A 17,751-nucleotide genomic window follows, 5' to 3' on the forward strand; every position below is an offset into this window, starting at 1 on the left:
TTGACGACTCTCCTCAGTCCACTTGCATGAGAAATCGTCCGAAGATCTGCTTCCGGAACGTCTGCCCGCCCTATCATTTCCATCCGAGGGAGTCATCCTTCCAATCAAGACCGTAGATCCTGGCTAGGAGTCGGCTTTTGGCAATGCATGAGAGGCAATGCAAATCGTGAAACGTGGGCGAGGCAGGAGCTGTCGTCGAGATGTTTCAACCGCCTGCTCAACCCCTGCCAGTGCTGGGTCTGGAGTTCGCTTCACAGCGGAGGGGCCTTTCAAGATTGAGAGTCAATGAAGGGCTGGGATGGTGTCTTGATTGGAGAAGGGGAGGTCGGCTCCTGGGGCGAGATCGTTGAAAACGGCCTTCACGTGATTTCAGTCACGTGATAGCAGCGCTGCTCACCGCCTCCCAGAACGGCATCATTTCTTTCGACCGCACGCGCAGACACATCCCGTCCTCCTCTACCTCGACCTGAAGCGATACGTCTGTGTTAAGCGAACTTTCGGGGTACCAATGCAGCAAGTACCATAACCATGTCAACAGCGTAGCCTTGTGATCTAGAGAACTGCGAGAAAATCGATGGAATCAGGAGGGGATGTAAGGGTGTGGATTGAGTCCTGTGAGGAGAACTAGCTAAGTAGACTCTGAAGCCTGACAAGGCAACCACGCATCACTAAGACTACTTCCAATTTCGCTCCTTCCACGCTGCGCCATGTCATTTTCCAGTTTGAGAACACTGGACTTCTACTGCGAAGTCACTTCAAAAAATCTCTATTCCCTTTTCAAGTTTCCACTACTGGACAAGGATTCCGCTCCACCATTCGCTTTTGAGGTATGCCTGAACCTATGCAAAAGCTCAGGATACCCTGAGAGACGGCTGAGAATGAGTCTCACTAACCTGCATTGGTCTGTCAATGATGCCTGTCCAAGCTGCAGAATCATCTGTGAAGGCCTCCAGACCTGCGATCTATGTGACGAGAGGGCCGTCATCGCATTGTCCGAGTTGGGTGTTAGTTACGCAGCTGTTGCAGTCACTAACCGTCCCGTCGACCCGGCCGACAACACAGCTGGTAACTTAGCGGGTCTTTGCCCGAACCGACAATGTTTGATTTTTTTTCGCACCCCAGGCAAGCAATTGTGTGTTGAGGATATTGTTCGCAATATACGCGTATTCCATATTACAAATTTCATTATTGCGCGATTCGTGCTATAACACACGTTTATAATACTATTACTTGTCAATTTCAGAAATAAACAACCCCGGTGCCCAAGATCTCTCTCGTGTACCCATACATCACTTGACATGTGAAGATACAGGCTCGCTGTTGGCTTTTCAGACAATCTCTAAATGGGTAGAGGACTGTGCCATGAATCCTGCCACCCGATACCTCCACTGATGGAGAGAGCCTGGGTCTACCAAGAAAGGCTATTGTCTACGCGTGGTTTGCACTTCACTGCTGACGAATTATTTTGGGAGTGTAACGGGGGTTCTTGCTGCGAATATCACCCCGAGCTTGTAACAGAGTCCTAGTAGGAGTTTATGCCAGACAACGGCTTTTCACCCATCTAAACGCAGCGCTTTGTCACCCCCAGACCCTGATCAGAGCTCACTGAGCTTCTTTCGGTGGCATCGGGTAGTGGGAGAGTACTCCAGGCTCCGATTGACTTATCCCCGAGACAAGCTTCCGGACCTCGCAGGAATAACCACACCGATGTCCCATCAAACAGGATACTGCTACACGTATGCGCTGTGGAGCGAGACCATCGCCATAGACCTATTATCAGGTCAGACCCATAAAATGGGACGGAAACAGCCACCCAACGTCTTTGCCGCCATGTGGCGGTTGGGCTGGAGAGGACATTTCGGGGGAACTAGAGCAGGTGGAAGAGGGCTGCTGTGTCGACTTGGGGTGATAAAAACCGTGTACGAAGTGGCCACATCGTGTTGGTAATTTGAGATCTCTGCAGAGTTGGGAAGGAGAAAGAGCAGTGGAAAGATTGGAAATATTTTATTGAGCACAAACACCAACCATTTTCTCAGATACCTATGGGTTACCCCTCACTAGCAAAATCAAATGCAACGCTTTGGAAAGAGAAGGCTACAGTTTCAGTCGACCCACGCCCCTGGTACTTTTGGACCTTTCCCAATTCCTTGCGCCCTTCGCAACTTCTCAACCTTCTTGAGCCAGCGACGCTCGAAGCGGTCGTCAAATATTTTGATAAGAGTCCTCGTCTCCTCAGAAGTTGTAGACCATTTTAGCGCCGGCTGGAGATATTGCCATCGAGGGTAGCGATAAGGCCAGTTGAACATCCTCTCAGGGTATTCGTAATCGTATGAAAGGTCCTGCCCCATCGGCCCTAGGTTTCTGAATTCGTGGAGCACCTCAGAAACATGCCCTTCAGGATCAATGTACCAATCCCAGGATACTCTTGGGCTACTTTCCGAAAAGATCGTGTAACGGCCTCGGCAACAATAGAAATTGTCAGAAGTCCCCAGATGTAGGGTGATCAGCGGTGTTGACCCGTCATACTGGTAGAGACGTTCGGTTCGTAAGTAATTTTCGATGTCAAGGCCAGAACTTTCGAGAATGGCCAGCCATTCCTCCCCCACATCCTCAGACTCAAACGGAGATTCGGCTATATCCATGATTTGATCAAGCATTGTTCCATTCTCGACCATGGGGAATGAATGCAGATCGGGCCCTAGGGCAAGGAGTTGATGGATTAATTGCTCCCAATTACAGCGAAACTCTGGAGTTGATTTCCATAGCATTCGCATGGCTGTGGATATTGGCGAAATATCAAATGCATCTAAGGTGATGGGAGCAATCAATCCGTGCACGATACTGTTGAACGCTTCGAATGTGATCTCTAAATGGGGATCACTGAAAATGCCTTTAAAGAATGCCTTGTCATCAAAATATTCACATCGTACTGTGAATAACGAATATATATCCAGCAACTCTGATGCGTTGTCTAAGGAGACTAGTGGACCGAGCCAAGGTGGGCTACACAATTCCAGTCAGGATTTATTCAAAAAGTAATTCGAGGGTCGTGAAATAATGAAGAGATCACATGCCTGCCATTGACGGTTACCTCTTGGCCATTGAGACCTAGGTTGAATAGAAATTCACAAATCTTTATTTGAAAACAGGCTGATGCAATCTGCGACCGTCAGATCTTGTATGTGTGTTTGAGGGTAGTTCTTTGACCTACATGAAGAAGTGTAGTGCCATCCGTGTCGACACTAAAAGGGGATACCTGGCGACTACTAAGTAGAGTCTGGACACCTTCCAAATCACCACACCTGCACATCCTCCAGATTGGGTGATTGTTTGGAATGAGTGAATAAATCCTGAGCGCCCCCCGAATAAAGCCACTAGTGCTCATGGATTGGTATTCGAAACAACGGGAAAGGAACGACGGCATAAAGGCCCAACTACTTTCGGTAGTAGTAGAACAGGTTTCTGTAGCTGACCGCAGCTTCGCATCGCAGAAACTCGTCACTTGTGATACCCTTCGAATAAGGAGTTTGCCAAATATACTGGTATAGTATCGGCATACCACTGATTGCTTCCTGATGACCCTGGACCTCGTCGATCTTTTCTGAACAATGGCACACTGCTCTTTGGAAGTCTCCTTAGGCTTTCTTGTTAGATTACTACGGAGAAGGGCCAGATCATGCCTGATCGTGTTCGTGGTTTGATTTGAAGCCAAGAGCTGGTTGTGGAGTTGTCCCATGCCCTCTGAATGAACGAACCTCAGAATTCTTAGCAAAACCGTCAAGTGAAATAAGAGTCTTCTACATACGTCAAATTCGCCATCATACTCAAACTCAACAAGTTCGCAGCATTATGCAGCTGACTCTCTATCTCTCGAAGATCCTTCTTCTTGCAAGCCAATTTGAAGGACCCCAACGCTCTCGTTGTCCGATTAGACGCGGCAAAAGCTTTCTTCGTAGCCTCAACGACACCTTCAAGCATAGCCAACTTGATTTGGCAGCTATTAGCTGCCTTCAACACGCTCGTCAATACACCAGTCTCCCACAGTGTCGAATTTCTTCGCTGGCTCTGAACCAGGATGCCGACCTGTTCAAGAATAAGCTCGAGTTCTTCCAACAAATCCATCAACCTCCTCAACTCCTCCGGGGCTTCCGATATACTGTGTAGAAATTGTCTGATCTGGCGCACAGAGCCAACGAGCTGTACCGCAAGGGACACGACTGCGAAGCCGCTGGCGGCAGCGCTCAACCCGTCCATATTTTCTTGCAGAGAAGTTCCTAGTGAGACAAGCTGGTGCCGTTGCTGTGATATAGAGATGGTAGGCACGATGGAATGAATCAAGAAAGGTGGCGATAGTGGGGACAAGGAGAGTTGCGAGGTTGAAATTCCTCCAGCCTTGCTGATCCATGGTGGGCCAATAGGAGCCGTGTCCCGTCTGCACAAAAACGCCTTGCGCTTTGCCTTGGGCCCACCGAGTGCGCAGACACACGTGTACCCACGGGTGCTTAATGGTTGTGTCCCGACACAAGCAGAATCTCTCTAGGCGTTCCCCGCGGCCTTTGAACGCAGCGACGAATTGATCACCCACAAATATTTGAGTTGTTGCAAGAGCTAGAGGATGGTTTGGGGGGCTTGTTGGTCTAGACACCATCTTCTGATATGTCCGGTCTATACCCAAACCGCCAAATAGACTGCACTCACAACACTCAGCCCAAGAATAGTCCACCCCCTCGACACAATCTGCTTCCTCGCAAACCCCCTCCCTGTATCCCAAAACAGATGTCCCACGCCATTGATACCATGAAAGGTAAATGGGAACGCCATCGCAAACTTCGCTGCAACCTTTGCAGCCACAGGCATTGACCCAAATGCTGCAACAATCGTAGCCGTGTCGAGATGCCATCCAAAGAGTGGGGAGACCAGGTACGCCGCGCCGAAGCAGTAGAACGCACCAGAGAGGACTGAGCCCGTTATTCGGTTGAAGGGAGAGTTGAAGTAGTTTATTTGCATGCGGTAGATTGCTAGATGGGGGGAGACGGGTCGTAGTTTGCGTTGTTCGGCGAGGATTTGTTGGGATTCTGCGGGCTTCATCGGCTGGGTGGTGAAAGGTCTGCAGATGTTTGGTTAACTGGGGGAGCTGGATGGTAAGGAGCAATTGGAATTGTAGAAAATAGTACGGGCATACTTGACATATTGAACGGCGGCTGTGGTTTGGGCAAGCCGCTTCAACGCCGTCTGGGGGACAGCACCCAGCCTGAGTCCCACCCCTTTCAATTGGTCAGAACAGCAGCATTGGTGATAGAAAACTTGCCTCGAGAACACCCAGCTGCCCATATATGTTTCGAAAACATCGTGAAATCTATTTTTTTTACATCTGTTGATATTTTGCGATCGAGATGTTGTTTGAACACTTCTCGAGGCACAATCAGATCTCCTCGGGTCTCGGGAAGAAGCGGGCGGAAAATGGAATGGCCCGCTTCTAAGCGAGTCTCCTACTTCAACCTCACATCACCTCTCCAACTAAAATCCTTATCCTCAACCTTCTTGAAAATTACTCAGTCTCACTTGAAGTACGAAATCACGATCGGTCTATGGTTAGACAGGGGTTTTTGCAAAACTGCTTGAACTTCGAGCATGTGGGAAAGCTGGAGCCATGACCCAGCTGGTCTTCGCCACTAGAAATTGCAAACTCGAGGCTTGTTTCAAGCTACCTGCGGGTTGCTTGCCCAAAGCACATTCCGTTCTCTGGGGACGTCATTCTTCATGCATCCAGATGCATGACACGAAAGGTCAGAGTCAAGCTTGATATTGCGATGTGTTCCCCATCGAGCCACTGTGGTCAACGCTAGGTAAGACACCAAAAAATCATTGGTTTCGAGGTTCAACCTTCCCCTTTTAGCCGCCCTTGCTCACTCAGCCCCGCGGAAAATCCAAATCCAAGGGCCAATTCGAGTAACGCATATATGCAAGATCAGAGCACGATTTTCAAATATTTCTCTATTGCAAATTTTCTGATGGGGTCTACCCGAAAGTACGGACGAACTCTCTTCGCCTTCTAAGAATGCAGAATGATTTCCACACAGACATCTTTCAGTTGCAGCGGTTGCTAAATTGAGTTCGAAAATAATGTCCTTCAAAGTGCCCACAACAAGGCCGGTCGATTGTAAGATGATGCCTAATTTCAGTTTTTGATACGGCACCGACAATGCAAGTTTTATAATTTGAAGAGGCGCGTGGCTTCATTGTCACCTCTCACTTCCGAAGTTTACAATGTACATGTTGCTAGTGCACAAGATAAATCAACATCTATGGATCTGACCAGCGATTCGGGAATTTCCAAGACATGCACGATACGTTAGAAGGCATACGATAGCGCCAAGACATATGAAAGCCACTTGAAACCTGAAGCCCGCGCCCAGGTGCTCGAAAAGCTTGGATCGAACAATGACCTAGATATCTCAATGGAAAATAAAACAGTGTCTCCGAATGGGGCAGAAATTAAACAACCATTTGAACCCTCAAGATGTCTCTTTTGCACAATCAATTCTTCAACCGTAGAGCTGAATGTCAAAAATAGGGGGGAAAATCACGGTTCTTTCATTCCAGATCAAGATGATCTCTCTCGAACAGACATCGCAATCTCAATCCCGACGCCGAGTCTGAGTATGAAGATTTCTATGATGTCGAGTGGGACGTAGACGCAGACTCCGATGCAGAGAACGAAGTCAGAGAAAAGTCTCTCGAGGTTCTTGTTCACATTGGCAACGAGCTCCATCTCCCCTTGGGACGGATGTTGGGTCATCGGTCTCAGGCCCGTTGTTACAGTGAGTACCACATCAGAATTTTGACATGTGTATCCCCCATTTCCGTCTGCGGACCTGGGCAACTGCTGCTTTAGCCTGAGCCAGGCTGGGCAAGTGAGCCATGAAACGAGTGGAAGGCAACCCGTTTGAGCTCCTCGGCTACGACTGCCACCTGCTCAAATTAGAAGGTTCTGGACCCCGGTGAACAACGGCCGCACGAAACGAAACTACCGACTATGAACTTCACGAATTCAACTTTATTGTACAAATACATGGCATTAATCTGTCAAGTACTAATTCAATTCTCTTTACTAGGAGAGGTCGCTCTCAAAGATGGGCCGTATTCTAGCTGATTATATGTAAATAGGATGATTCGGCAAAAATTCTTCAGGTTCAAGCTGTTTATTTGGGCGATAAGTAGCCCTAGGTCTATTCTATCTGTTCCGGTGCACATAGGAGAGTCTTAGTGGAGCCAAATTATGTTTATATTGGCTTAATTAAGAATGTAATCTCACATATTAATATTTACTATCGCGCGCATGTGTCATTAGATACCTTGAAATCTCGAAACCAACTTGAAAGGATAGTAGAGTAAAGAAAAGGACAAGAAATTTTATTTATTCACCACGTGTGAGTTAAAGCTCTACATGGTAGGGTTATATGTCAAGTGGGCAAGAAGTGACCTAAGTGAGAGGCCTGTTCCAGGACGGCGTAAACAATATCTATTATCCTGAATCACCAATCACTTTCTCTGGCCTCGTACGATGCTTGAAGACTTAGATAATTTTCAGAACACGGTGGCCCTGGCGGTTGAAAAAGGCCGAGCCACCTCTCTCGACTGGCCAAGAACTGAATATTCCGACGCGAAGATATAACCCTGGTTGCTTTGCTGGATGCAAGATAAGCCCGAATGCAAAGCGGGTAGACTCTGACCACACTTCACCAAGCTTACCATTCTTTCCACTTATTTTCTTCGTACTAACACAGCTGCCGAGTAACACCATCAGAATACCATCTACACATTCACTCTGAGGTCAAGAGTCCAATCCAAAGAGCAATATGCTATGCACTGACCACGCACACTAGCTCTCCATCGTTTTTGTATCATGTCCTTGTCTTCCATCAAGCTCAAGTTTGATGGCAGTGAGCAAACAGGTCCACTGATGCGCAAATGGCCGTTGCTCACTTCTCCAAAAGGGTTCAATGCTGGTGGCGTGGTCCAAGCATCGAGAGTCGTATATTCTGGGCGAAAATCTCGGAAACCTTCTGTATAGCCAGTATCAAAATCTTTCTGTCCGAAATGGGCAAACGTATCTCGGCTAGCCCAACTCCAAGATGGTGCAATGTACGAGCCGGGAGAATCAAAGCTATCCAGCAAAGAGAATTTCGCCGTAGTAACAACATTGTTGCGTGAGACACATTCCCAGAGCAGTCCAGCTAGGAGATCATCCTTCCACAATCCTGCCAGATAGTCACATATGTTTCTGACTGCTGCTGACCTTGCCAGTCCCGAAAGCGCCGGCAACTTATCCGTTCTTCTGGTTAATTCACGTTCTGAATACTCGCTCGCCACATCCCGCCTCCACTTCTCATGCCATTTTTGGCCATGAGGTTCGACCAAGACCTCACCAATATCAACATCAATTCCGCAGCCATCATATTCGTCTCCACCCTCCGAGACGACCTTGCTTGAGCGAAGGAAATGAATCTTCGACTGTCCAAACATTATGAGTCTTGTAGAGAGTGATAGCTCTTGAAACGTCCACCCTCGCCGATCCCATGTTGCCAAATCTAGATCAATTCGTAAAGGCCACCACGTGTCTTTATTTGGAGAACGAATTCCCCTATGCCGCAGTGTATATATTCCTTCTATATCATCTGCAATACTGGACTTAAAACTTGTATTTAAAGTCTCTGTGGTCCTCGCCAGAAACCCCTGCTGGCATGTTTGGGAAGCTATAGGGCAGATCGTGAGAAATGCGTGACGATAGATGTCTCCCATTGACAATGCCTCTGTCTCCCAATCCGCTTGGTCATCCTGGATGATACACACTGCGTCGACCCAAAGGAATCTGAGCTGAAGAAATCTAGCAACCGTAATGAGATCTTGGATAACCTTAGAGCATGAGTGAAATGGAATCCCTGACATCATATCTGCTAGCGAGTGTCGCTTTGTCTTGGTTTGCGTGGCGGCTACTTCTGGCGGCCCCCAGCAATAACTGAAGGCTGCATATTTGAAACGCTCTAGATCTTGGCCACTAAACCGACTCAGTAGCTTCTCTCTGGTTGTAAGACACAGCTTAGAGTTCCTTGGATCGTCGCCGATGTCGATTAATCGACTTAGAATAAATAGCACCGGCTCCCGGCGCGAAAGCGGAATCAGTTCCCTAGTGATCATTTGTAAATTCTCCTCGCACAATGGCTTTGGTCCCGGTGATGCTTCAAGCCTCAGCCAATTCGAAATGCGAGTTTAAAGTTGTAGGAAGTGTTAGTCATAGCGAACTCGATTCAAGGGGATCAAAATACGAACGTCAGGGGGAGCATCAACTGTAAACAAGAGAGTAGTATGTCCTCCATATTCTAATAGATTTAGCTGTATCCGATATCGCTTTAATGGGCTTTACCTTTGCTTGAGGGATAAAGGTTCAGATGAACTACCAAACCCGCAAGCCCCCTTTTGAGAGGATAAGCAGACGGCATCCAACGATATTCCATCTCAATTTCTAGCCATTCAACATTATCGAGCTGACAATTGAAAATTGCTGTCCTCAAAAGGCCACAGAATTTGCACCCTCTCTTAGAAAATTCTCCAAGTGCACGCAAATCAGGTAGTTCATCTACCAGAAAGTAGTCTAGATAGAAATTCCTCGTCCTGTCATCTTGGTTGAACTTTAAGCACGTCTTGCCTCTAGAAGATCTTCCCTCATACCCTCCGAGAGCCGCGTCATCGAATCTCAAGACTTGGCATTTGGGGCACAACGTAATTGAGGATGAAGGCATAGTACAGATTGTTGAAACTGCCGCAGGTGGGACTGGTTTAACGTTTCGTAGACGATGTTGCATATGCAGACTGAATGAATATTCTCATGGGTTCAGAGCCGGGCTTGAAGTAGGGAGAAGGCGAGACTGGATCGGTGTGGAAGACGAGAAATGTGTAGCAAGCCATGAAAAGACTTCAAAAATGCCAATATCCATAGCCTTACGCTTCTGCCTTAACATTAGTCACGTGAAATAACCCTTTTGCCAACCCCCAAACCACCCAACCGACCATATCTATTCTCACCACAACGACATGAAATGATAGGAAATAAGTTAATATTCGGGATCTCCGGCCCATTTATAGCAAATCCGGGAATTTTTCGGAGATTTTCTAAGCCAATTTTTTTGGGGGTGTTCCTCGTGGCGATTGGCTAGTAAACCTTCCTAATGTGTGACAATGGGATTCACGTGATCTCCTTTATCAGGCTTAGCTCAAGATGAATTGGGATTACTAATTGGATTTATCTGATATTCTCCGAAAAAGCAAGAGAGCTTGTGCGGAAACCCTCTTATTTATTGGAACTAAGATAGACCTGCTCCTTTGAAATATGGCTGCGAAAAAGAGAGAGATCCCCGGAAATTATATAAACCAAGTAATAAACAAGTGATTCACATCTAACAAACATGCGATTTCCTAGTCTACCAGTAAGGCACTAAGTTAAAAAAAAATAAGGCAAATAAGAATAATCATTTAGAGATATATAATAGTAATGGAATTCTGACCCTTACTAAGCGAAAGGTGTTCATTTCGGGCGCCCTTCTATAAAGTTAACGGTTTCTAACAAAATACATTAATAGGATGAGCAAACCTGAGCCGTGGCTGAGCCAGCCTGAGCAAAGGCGGCGCTGGTTAGGTGAAATATAGGGTTAGGAAGAGCAAACATTCAGGTGGGGGAACAAGCAGAGCCAAACCACGATCACCAGAGCAGCAGAGCGGAAAGCTATTGAGGGCAACCCCGGGACAAGTCGAGCTATTGGGGTTACGAGTAAACAAGTGGCAACAAGAAAATTGCATATGGGGATGATAGGTATGTCGGAGTGGAAGAGGAGAGCCTAGGCTTGTAGGAGAAAAAATACTGAAAAGGCAGGTAAGGGCGCAGAATCAGTATCAGGCTGCGCTAGAGAGGGGTGCTAATAAGCAGCAATTCTTCAAGGTGAGTGGCTTCAAATCTTGGCAGCTACTCCCTCGGCTTCGCCAATGATGAGCTGTAGCCTGATGTTTTAGGGCCACTTAATGGATGATAAAGATGTTCTCTGAATATTGCATCTTTTCTTGGGGACTTGACTACGATTCTCTACCAAGCCTCAGCGTTGTGTCTTCTAGATATCGTACCCGTTAATCTTAAGTCGTGGCAAATGGCTTCAGCTGAGGGCATACTACGGTTCTCAGGCGCATCTCTTAATATCCAACTGAGTTCATGAAGACCAGCAGCAAAGAGTGCGGAAAACAAGGGGTGGGATTTTCACCTAGAGTCCGGAAGGGTTGAGAAGAAGTGTGCAAGGTGCGAATTTTGTACAGTAATCTGGTGCAGAGAATATGAAGACTGACTTGCATTGGACTTTGAATAAGTATAGCTGATGTAAACTCATACTGCATAAGAAGCTCCGAGTGCGCCAATAGGCGTGGAAACTTGCATCCCGCCCCGATCCGGAAAAACATCCCCCACGCCCAAATCTATCGAATCCTAAACACGCTCAAATCTTCCTTCTGAGCGCTCCGAACAACTTCACCGTCCATAATCCCATGAACGTACGCCTCGCCCACAAGCTCAAGATACCCGTCTTCTCGTCGGTTTAGAATGAACGGGACATTTCCACCCCGGAGTACACAGACCAAATGGCCTGGTGTAGCTTGACGAGGTACCAGAGCCAGATATCCTTTCTGTGTGGTGGCAAACGATCTGTACAGACACCGTGTGATAGCAGCATCGCTGTAAGGCCGAATGTACGCCTCATCGCCAGGTCTTTCTCCCCTTCCCATCCAAGCCTCAAATCGACCCGCGAAGTCATTGCCCGGTGGGCGCTTGGGTGGATAATTGGTGTCCCGATCTGTGACCAACGTGCGCCAAAATGCCTCAGCACGACCAGATGGACACGGATATGGATTGAATTCGTTCCGCAAGTCATTTCGAATATTGAATTCCCATTCCTTTGCAGCAGTAATAAGCTCATTCTTTCGAAGTGTTTTAACGCGCCGGTCCTCCTCTAGATCGGGCCCAGTATAGAAGTCAACCCAGGGAGGCGGATAGACAGATTTGATTGTGTCCACAATGAGGCCTGGGACCAGTAGAGCCTCAAGAGTATTCTCGTCTTCAAATTGTATCCGAAGGGAGTTCAAATCATCACCGCCATTTTCTTCGCCATGAAGGCGAAGACAGTGAAATGAAGGGAGGCCAAGAGCTGTCCAAGCGGCGTTATTTGCACCGGCGGTGAATGGTGTACAGCCCTCTATATTTGGTATTATAAGGTGTTCCTCGTCATCGTCCGTGGTATAATCGGGTACCCAAGATGGAAGAGCTTGCAGCTTATTCGTTTGGTGGGTCTGAAGCACAAGTAGTGGACCAACGGCTTCATATCGGAGTAGCATGTATCCTGCCACCCGTGTAAGGAGACAGCGAACGCAGATATGATAATTTACCTTGACTACCCGCCGATCAACTTCCAGACACACACTTAAGATACCGTACACTTTATCCACGGGTAAAAAGCACAGCGCTTTTCCAGTTGTAGTGATCATCTCGAAAATAGGTATGCCTCCTTGCGAAAGTTGTTCTTTCAGTCTGCTCCAGTCCCAGAGCGCAAGACTAAATGGTGATGATAGATTGTATTACATTGGGGCTAGTCGTGTATCTGGAAGCCTCCTATATTTCATGTGGACTCTCTTCAAGTAAACGAAACAGTCAAAATCCACGCTCTGTTGACCACAATTGAAGGTTGCTTTCCTCGCAAGAAGGGCCTCTTGCACAACCCACAACCTCTCAAACCACGGTCGATTCCATAGTAATTTGATGGCGTGCCATGTATCTGGGTGTGGCTTATACTGAGGGTCGTCAAAATCAACTGCTCGAATGTTCCGAATGTAGTCCATGGCGGCGTCGCTATTGTCACCTGCGTTTCCAAGCCAAATCCAAACATCTGTTGCTAGAAACCTATTACTGAAGTTCTCTCCTTTAGTCGACTAACCCATACCTTTTGAATAGATCCCCCCCATCATGCCCACCTGGACTGATTTCTCAGCAAGGTCTTGCTGGTTGATGCAAATAGCATCTGCCCAGACCACCATATTCTGATGCGTATGCCTCAACTGCCTCAAAGCATTTTCTAAATTCCTTGTAACTGGGATACTCTGCCCATTGGCCGTGATATTGATCCGATCATTCCCAGCGCCCCAACAGTATGATAATGCTGTGTAGCGAGCATTGTCGAGGAAATCTGGCTGAAGCGAACACCTGAGCGGCTCATTTTCGAGCCCGGGGAGGATATTGAGAAGCCTTATCTCCTTCTCTACTGAAGTAAATGGAGTGTAGATGTTATCAAGATGCTCGTTGAATGGCGCTGGTGGAAATGCTTCTTCCAGCCTGTTCCTTTTGCATTGGGGGCACACTTTCTCCACAAACTTCCTTTGACCCAAAGCTTCCGCCATTAATCCTCGGCGAGAGAAATGTGCCGAAACAGGAGAGGTTTACGAAATGCGTTCAAGTTGGAGAGAAGAGTGTATTAGCCATAAATCAAGCCATGTTATGTTTCCTTCTCAAACCAATCACTCTCATTCAGCGACATCAAACATCACGAGTTGTATGAGACAATTTCTGCAGGTATGGTGGTGACACGAACTAGGATGGCAGTGAGTTGAAAGCTCTAGCGGGCGCCAAGTTCCAGAAAAAGAAATTTCTTTTCCCATTCAGATCATCTGTAAAGTGTACCTTAGCGGACCAAGCTTACTGGACTGGAAAAATCCCCTCTTCGTAACGTTCAAGATGGGGATTGTCCGCTTGCTGCGGAGACTGGGCGTAAGATTCCACGCCATCATAGGTGGACAACCAACGCCTCTCGTTTGAGTCATCAGAATGGTGCAGACTAACTGACCTGAATGAGGCTATGAAAAGCGTTTTCAACAGTCACTGCACAGCAACTGCACCGGCCAACTTCATGAAAGCAACGTATGTATGCATCGCTAAAACTCATCGCTCTGCTCTAACGCATCTAGCCATCACCGTTTTGGGTACGCATCGCACCACTTACCACTCACCACTCACCACTCGCCTCCACCCCTTCTACTCCCCGTCAAATACCATCTCCTCCACTCGACCTCTAACTCTGCATCCCCTTCAACCCCAGTTCCTGGTAAAACGCATCACTACTTGGCTTCCGTCCCAAAAAGTCCTCCAGAGTCTTCATCTCTTCCTGAGATCCACCCTTCTCAAGCACCATATGTCTGTATCTCCGGCCCTCTTCCTTGTTCATTGGATCCTTCTTGAACACACTGTAGAACATATCCATTGAGTAGACCTGACTGCTAAGATACCCGTAGTAACCAGCATCATAACCACCGATTAGATGTCCGAATGTTGCTTGGCCGTTACCCCAGTCGGATTTCATGCCGAGGGATTTAGGTCCCTTGAGACCGGCGATCTGGGTGCGGAGGTCGTTATACAGCGCGGATAGCTCGAAGCCTTCGGCTTCCTCGTGGGTCTTAGGGGTGTGAATTGTCATGTCGAAGATTCCAAAGTGGAGTTGACGGAGGTTGAAGAGGGCATCATTGACGTGCTTGACGCTGATTTGCTTCTCGATTAAGTCATCAGGGATCTTGGCGCCGGAAAGGTAGTGGCTGGAGAGAGATTTGAGTTGTGAGGGGGTCCAGCACCAGTTTTCCAGCATTTGGCTGGGTGCTTCGACGAAATCGCGGACAACGGATGTTCCATGGAAGCGAGAATACTTTGTGCGGCCAGCAAGATCATGGATGCCGTGACCGAGTTCGTGGAAGAGAGTAACAACTTCGTCGTGTTTGAGAAGTGATGGTTTGGTTTCAGTTGGCTTTGAGAAGTTGCAGACAAGTGCAGTGGCAGGGTATCGACGGGTGCCGTTAGGCAAGATATATCCGGGTTGGAGAGAGAAGTTGGCCGCATGACCATATTTTCCAGGACGTGGATGAAGATCCAGGTAAAGATAGCCCACAAATCCGCCACCTTCGCCTTCATCATCCCATACACTGAAGATCTTGACATCCTCATGCCAAGAAATATCTTCTCCCTTTCCAGTTGCTGCATTCCGTTAGCATGATTGCCATAAAGAAGTGGCATTTACATACTTGAAAGCTTTGTGCGATCTTCACCCTCGATCTCAACGAATACAAATCCGAAGAGCTCTTCAAAAATATGCAGCATGCTCTCAATCGTAGATTGCAGAGGGAAATACTCAGCAACCTTCTGCTCATCAATCGAGAACTCCTTCTCCACCATCATGCGATTGTAAAATCGCGAGTCCCAGAGGTAATAATTTCCATCATCCTCAGTCTCCAGACCTCGGGACTTCAAATCTTCCTTCTTGATCTCCATCAAATGGTCGACCTCCTTCTTTCCACCAGGAGCAAGCTGAACCCTCAAATCACCAAGGAAGTCATTGACAGTTTTGGGGGTCTTGGCCATCTTGTCTTCGATGCGGAACGAGGCATGGTCTGGGTAGCCGAGGAGTCTGGCAGCTTCATCACGGAGGATGATAACTTCCTTGAAGAGAGGGACGTTTGAGTTGCACTGCATGGTATTAGCAGAAATCCAAACCATGTATCACATGCCACAACTGACCTTGTTCTCGTTCTCAATGAACACCTTCTGTCTCGTCTCCGAATCAAGTGCAAATTTCAATGTAGGGAACAAATCCGGGTACTTGAACGTAAACCGCAACTTGCCTTCATTATCTCCATTACCCTTCTCAAAAGTCTCCAAAACATCCGCAGGAACACCCTCCAATTCCTTTCTCGTGAACCAGATACTATTGTCCTCTTCATTCAGATTCTTCTGGAACTCGATTTGGATCTGTTCTCGTCAGCCCCAAATTCCCCCTACTCCAACAGGAACATCCCAGCATACCTGACTCAACCGCTTCTTAATCTCCTTAAACCGATCCCTCTTCGGCCCCTTCTCAATGCCCAGCCCATTCCGAAGATAACTCTTCCACTCCTTCTCCAACAGCCTCTTGCTCTCCCCATCCAACTCCTTCTTCTCCGCCTCTCGCTTCCACGCCGCATCCACGAGGTTGAAAATATCCTCCCTCATGCTCGCCTCGATGTTAAACTCGTCTATCATCTCCTCTGCCTTGGAGCTCGCATCCCGCAGTTCGCTATCCGTCGACACCGCTTGGTAGAAGCCGATGATCCGCGATGAGAGCGCGGCGTTGTCTTCGTCTTGCGCGATGGGCAGCACGACGTTGGTGAAGGTGGCTTCGGTGGGCTTGGTGTCTTTTGCCAGCTATTTTGCAGATATCATTAGCTATTGCCTCTCTTCACCTCGAATGTCTAAACATCCCGAAAAGCGAACAACGAACTCACCTTATCCAACAGACCCCTCGTCCCCTCACAGAGCTTCTTCGCATCCTCAAGCAGGCTCTCCTTCGTTGCTGTGAATAGCGGTGGAGCCTGAGGCGGCGTCTTGTACTGCTTTGGCGCCATGCTGGAGTTCGTGATCGGTCTGAAAGCCTTGGCGTATGTAGGGCGGAAGTGGTTGAAGAGTGAGGAGAGCCGGGGACCGATGCGGGTGGATGAGGACGCCAGAATGAAGAGAATGCAGGTGAAGAGGGCGAGGGCGAGGAATGTTGTTCTTAGTCGAGACGAAGCCAGCGTTGCGAAGGGAGGCACGGACGTGCTTTATGTCATAAGAGAAGTGAATGGAAGGGTGAAAGGGTGGATGGGTGGGTGGATGGGAAAGGTGCGTTTGGGAGGCGGTGGTGAGGAGGGAGTTGTTGGTTTAAGGGGGGGGCAGAGGCATTTGCAGCTGCAGGAGGCTGAGGTCACCCGAGAGCGGCAGCTCAGGTACGATGCACCATTGGAGAATATTCCGATAATTGAGGCCCAAAGGCCCAAAGGTCCAAAGGTCTCGCAAGACCTTCCGCATTATCCTGATCAATTCACCGCTCTTCACCTTCGAATCAGATCAGTGGAAGGGTCCTCTCCAGGTTGCACAAGACCGCTGATCCTGAACCCTGCAGAACAACATCAACATCAGCATCAGCCTTGCGCATCGCCGATCGAGGTTTTTCTCGAAGCTGCAGCCTTCCACTCTTCAACAGCACTTCCATCCTCTGCAGCCACTCCATAAACCAACGCAGAGCTCGAAGATGGCTTCCTCTCTCCCTCCAAAAATCCACACCTACCACTGCGTCTGCACCTCCTTCCTCCTCGCCTCCACGCACTCTCTCTCCACGCTCCCCCGCCGCTCAACTTCGAACTCCCCCACCGCCGACGCCGCCATAATCCTCCCTCTCCCATCTTCGCCCCCAACCCTGTCCTCCGAAGATGCAGACCTACCACAAGAAGGCTACAGCCTGTTATTAGGCATGGCGCAAGACAAAAAAGTCACAATCGTTCGTAGGGAAGATGGGTTCGAGAAGCGGATTTGTTGGAGGTGTGAGAGGTGTGGGGTGATTGTTGGGTACGAGTTGCAGACACAGATACAGGGAGGGGAGGCTATGGATTTGGATGGTGGGGAGAAGGGTAAGGAGAAAGAGGAGGGGTATCAGGGGAAAGTGGTTTATTTGCTGCCGGGTGGGGTGCAGAGTACGGATGTTATGATGGGGCGAACGAATGGGGGGAAGAAGATTGGGGAGCAGGACGTTGCAGTAAAGGGCGCGGTGGCTGTTTTTGAATAGTGCTCTTGACTCTGGGACTGGGGAGAGAGAGTTGGAGAGACCTGTTGATAGA

The 17,751-nt window shown here is 48.3% G+C and overlaps 8 protein-coding genes across 8 annotated transcripts; 2 read left to right on the top strand and 6 right to left on the bottom strand.

Annotated features, from left to right (window-relative positions):
• Window positions 1–1,942: 1,942 nt before the first annotated feature.
• Window positions 1,943–3,163, bottom strand: K444DRAFT_307968 (uncharacterized protein). The gene has a single exon (XM_024871783.1). The coding sequence runs from the start codon at window positions 2,772–2,774 to the stop codon at window positions 2,103–2,105; it is 672 nt and encodes a 223-aa protein (XP_024741151.1). The 5' UTR covers window positions 2,775–3,163; the 3' UTR covers window positions 1,943–2,102.
• Window positions 3,164–4,665: 1,502 nt separating this feature from the next.
• Window positions 4,666–5,088, bottom strand: K444DRAFT_521297 (cytochrome b560 subunit of succinate dehydrogenase; the record flags this gene model as incomplete). Its single annotated transcript, XM_024874118.1, has 1 exon — window positions 4,666–5,088. One exon carries the CDS (start codon window positions 5,086–5,088, stop codon window positions 4,666–4,668), a length of 423 nt encoding a protein of 140 aa, XP_024741152.1.
• Window positions 5,089–7,415: 2,327 nt separating this feature from the next.
• K444DRAFT_555343 (HET-domain-containing protein) lies at window positions 7,416–9,492 on the bottom strand. Its single transcript, XM_024876701.1, has 2 exons — window positions 9,425–9,492; window positions 7,416–9,380 (listed from the first exon to the last, which is right to left on the bottom strand). Exon 2 carries the CDS (start codon window positions 9,196–9,198, stop codon window positions 7,816–7,818), a length of 1,383 nt encoding a protein of 460 aa, XP_024741153.1. The 5' UTR covers window positions 9,199–9,380; window positions 9,425–9,492; the 3' UTR covers window positions 7,416–7,815.
• Window positions 9,493–11,514: 2,022 nt separating this feature from the next.
• Window positions 11,515–11,820, bottom strand: K444DRAFT_521485 (uncharacterized protein; the record flags this gene model as incomplete). The annotated part of the gene is made up of 1 exon (XM_024874131.1): window positions 11,515–11,820. The coding sequence occupies one exon, from the start codon at window positions 11,818–11,820 to the stop codon at window positions 11,515–11,517; it is 306 nt and encodes a 101-aa protein (XP_024741154.1).
• An 846-nt stretch (window positions 11,821–12,666) lies between these two features.
• Window positions 12,667–13,482, bottom strand: K444DRAFT_521261 (HET-domain-containing protein; the record flags this gene model as incomplete). The annotated part of the gene is made up of 2 exons (XM_024874115.1): window positions 12,667–12,974; window positions 13,023–13,482. 2 exons carry the CDS (start codon window positions 13,480–13,482, stop codon window positions 12,667–12,669), a joined length of 768 nt encoding a protein of 255 aa, XP_024741155.1.
• Window positions 13,483–14,150: 668 nt separating this feature from the next.
• On the bottom strand, window positions 14,151–16,503 carry K444DRAFT_626121 (putative Saccharolysin; the record flags this gene model as incomplete). The annotated part of the gene is made up of 5 exons (XM_024882602.1): window positions 14,151–15,100; window positions 15,148–15,589; window positions 15,641–15,871; window positions 15,926–16,303; window positions 16,384–16,503. 5 exons carry the CDS (start codon window positions 16,501–16,503, stop codon window positions 14,151–14,153), a joined length of 2,121 nt encoding a protein of 706 aa, XP_024741156.1.
• On the top strand, window positions 16,316–17,602 carry K444DRAFT_308075 (uncharacterized protein). The gene has a single exon (XM_024871784.1). It carries the CDS (start codon window positions 16,502–16,504, stop codon window positions 17,147–17,149), a length of 648 nt encoding a protein of 215 aa, XP_024741157.1. The 5' UTR covers window positions 16,316–16,501; the 3' UTR covers window positions 17,150–17,602.
• Window positions 17,169–17,699, top strand: K444DRAFT_626122 (uncharacterized protein; the record flags this gene model as incomplete). Its single annotated transcript, XM_024882603.1, has 1 exon — window positions 17,169–17,699. The coding sequence occupies one exon, from the start codon at window positions 17,169–17,171 to the stop codon at window positions 17,697–17,699; it is 531 nt and encodes a 176-aa protein (XP_024741158.1).
• Between the last annotated feature and the right edge of the window lie 52 nt (window positions 17,700–17,751).

This window comes from Hyaloscypha bicolor (genome assembly GCF_002865645.1).
Source record: "Hyaloscypha bicolor E unplaced genomic scaffold K444scaffold_39, whole genome shotgun sequence".
NCBI lineage: Eukaryota > Fungi > Ascomycota > Leotiomycetes > Helotiales > Hyaloscyphaceae > Hyaloscypha > Hyaloscypha bicolor.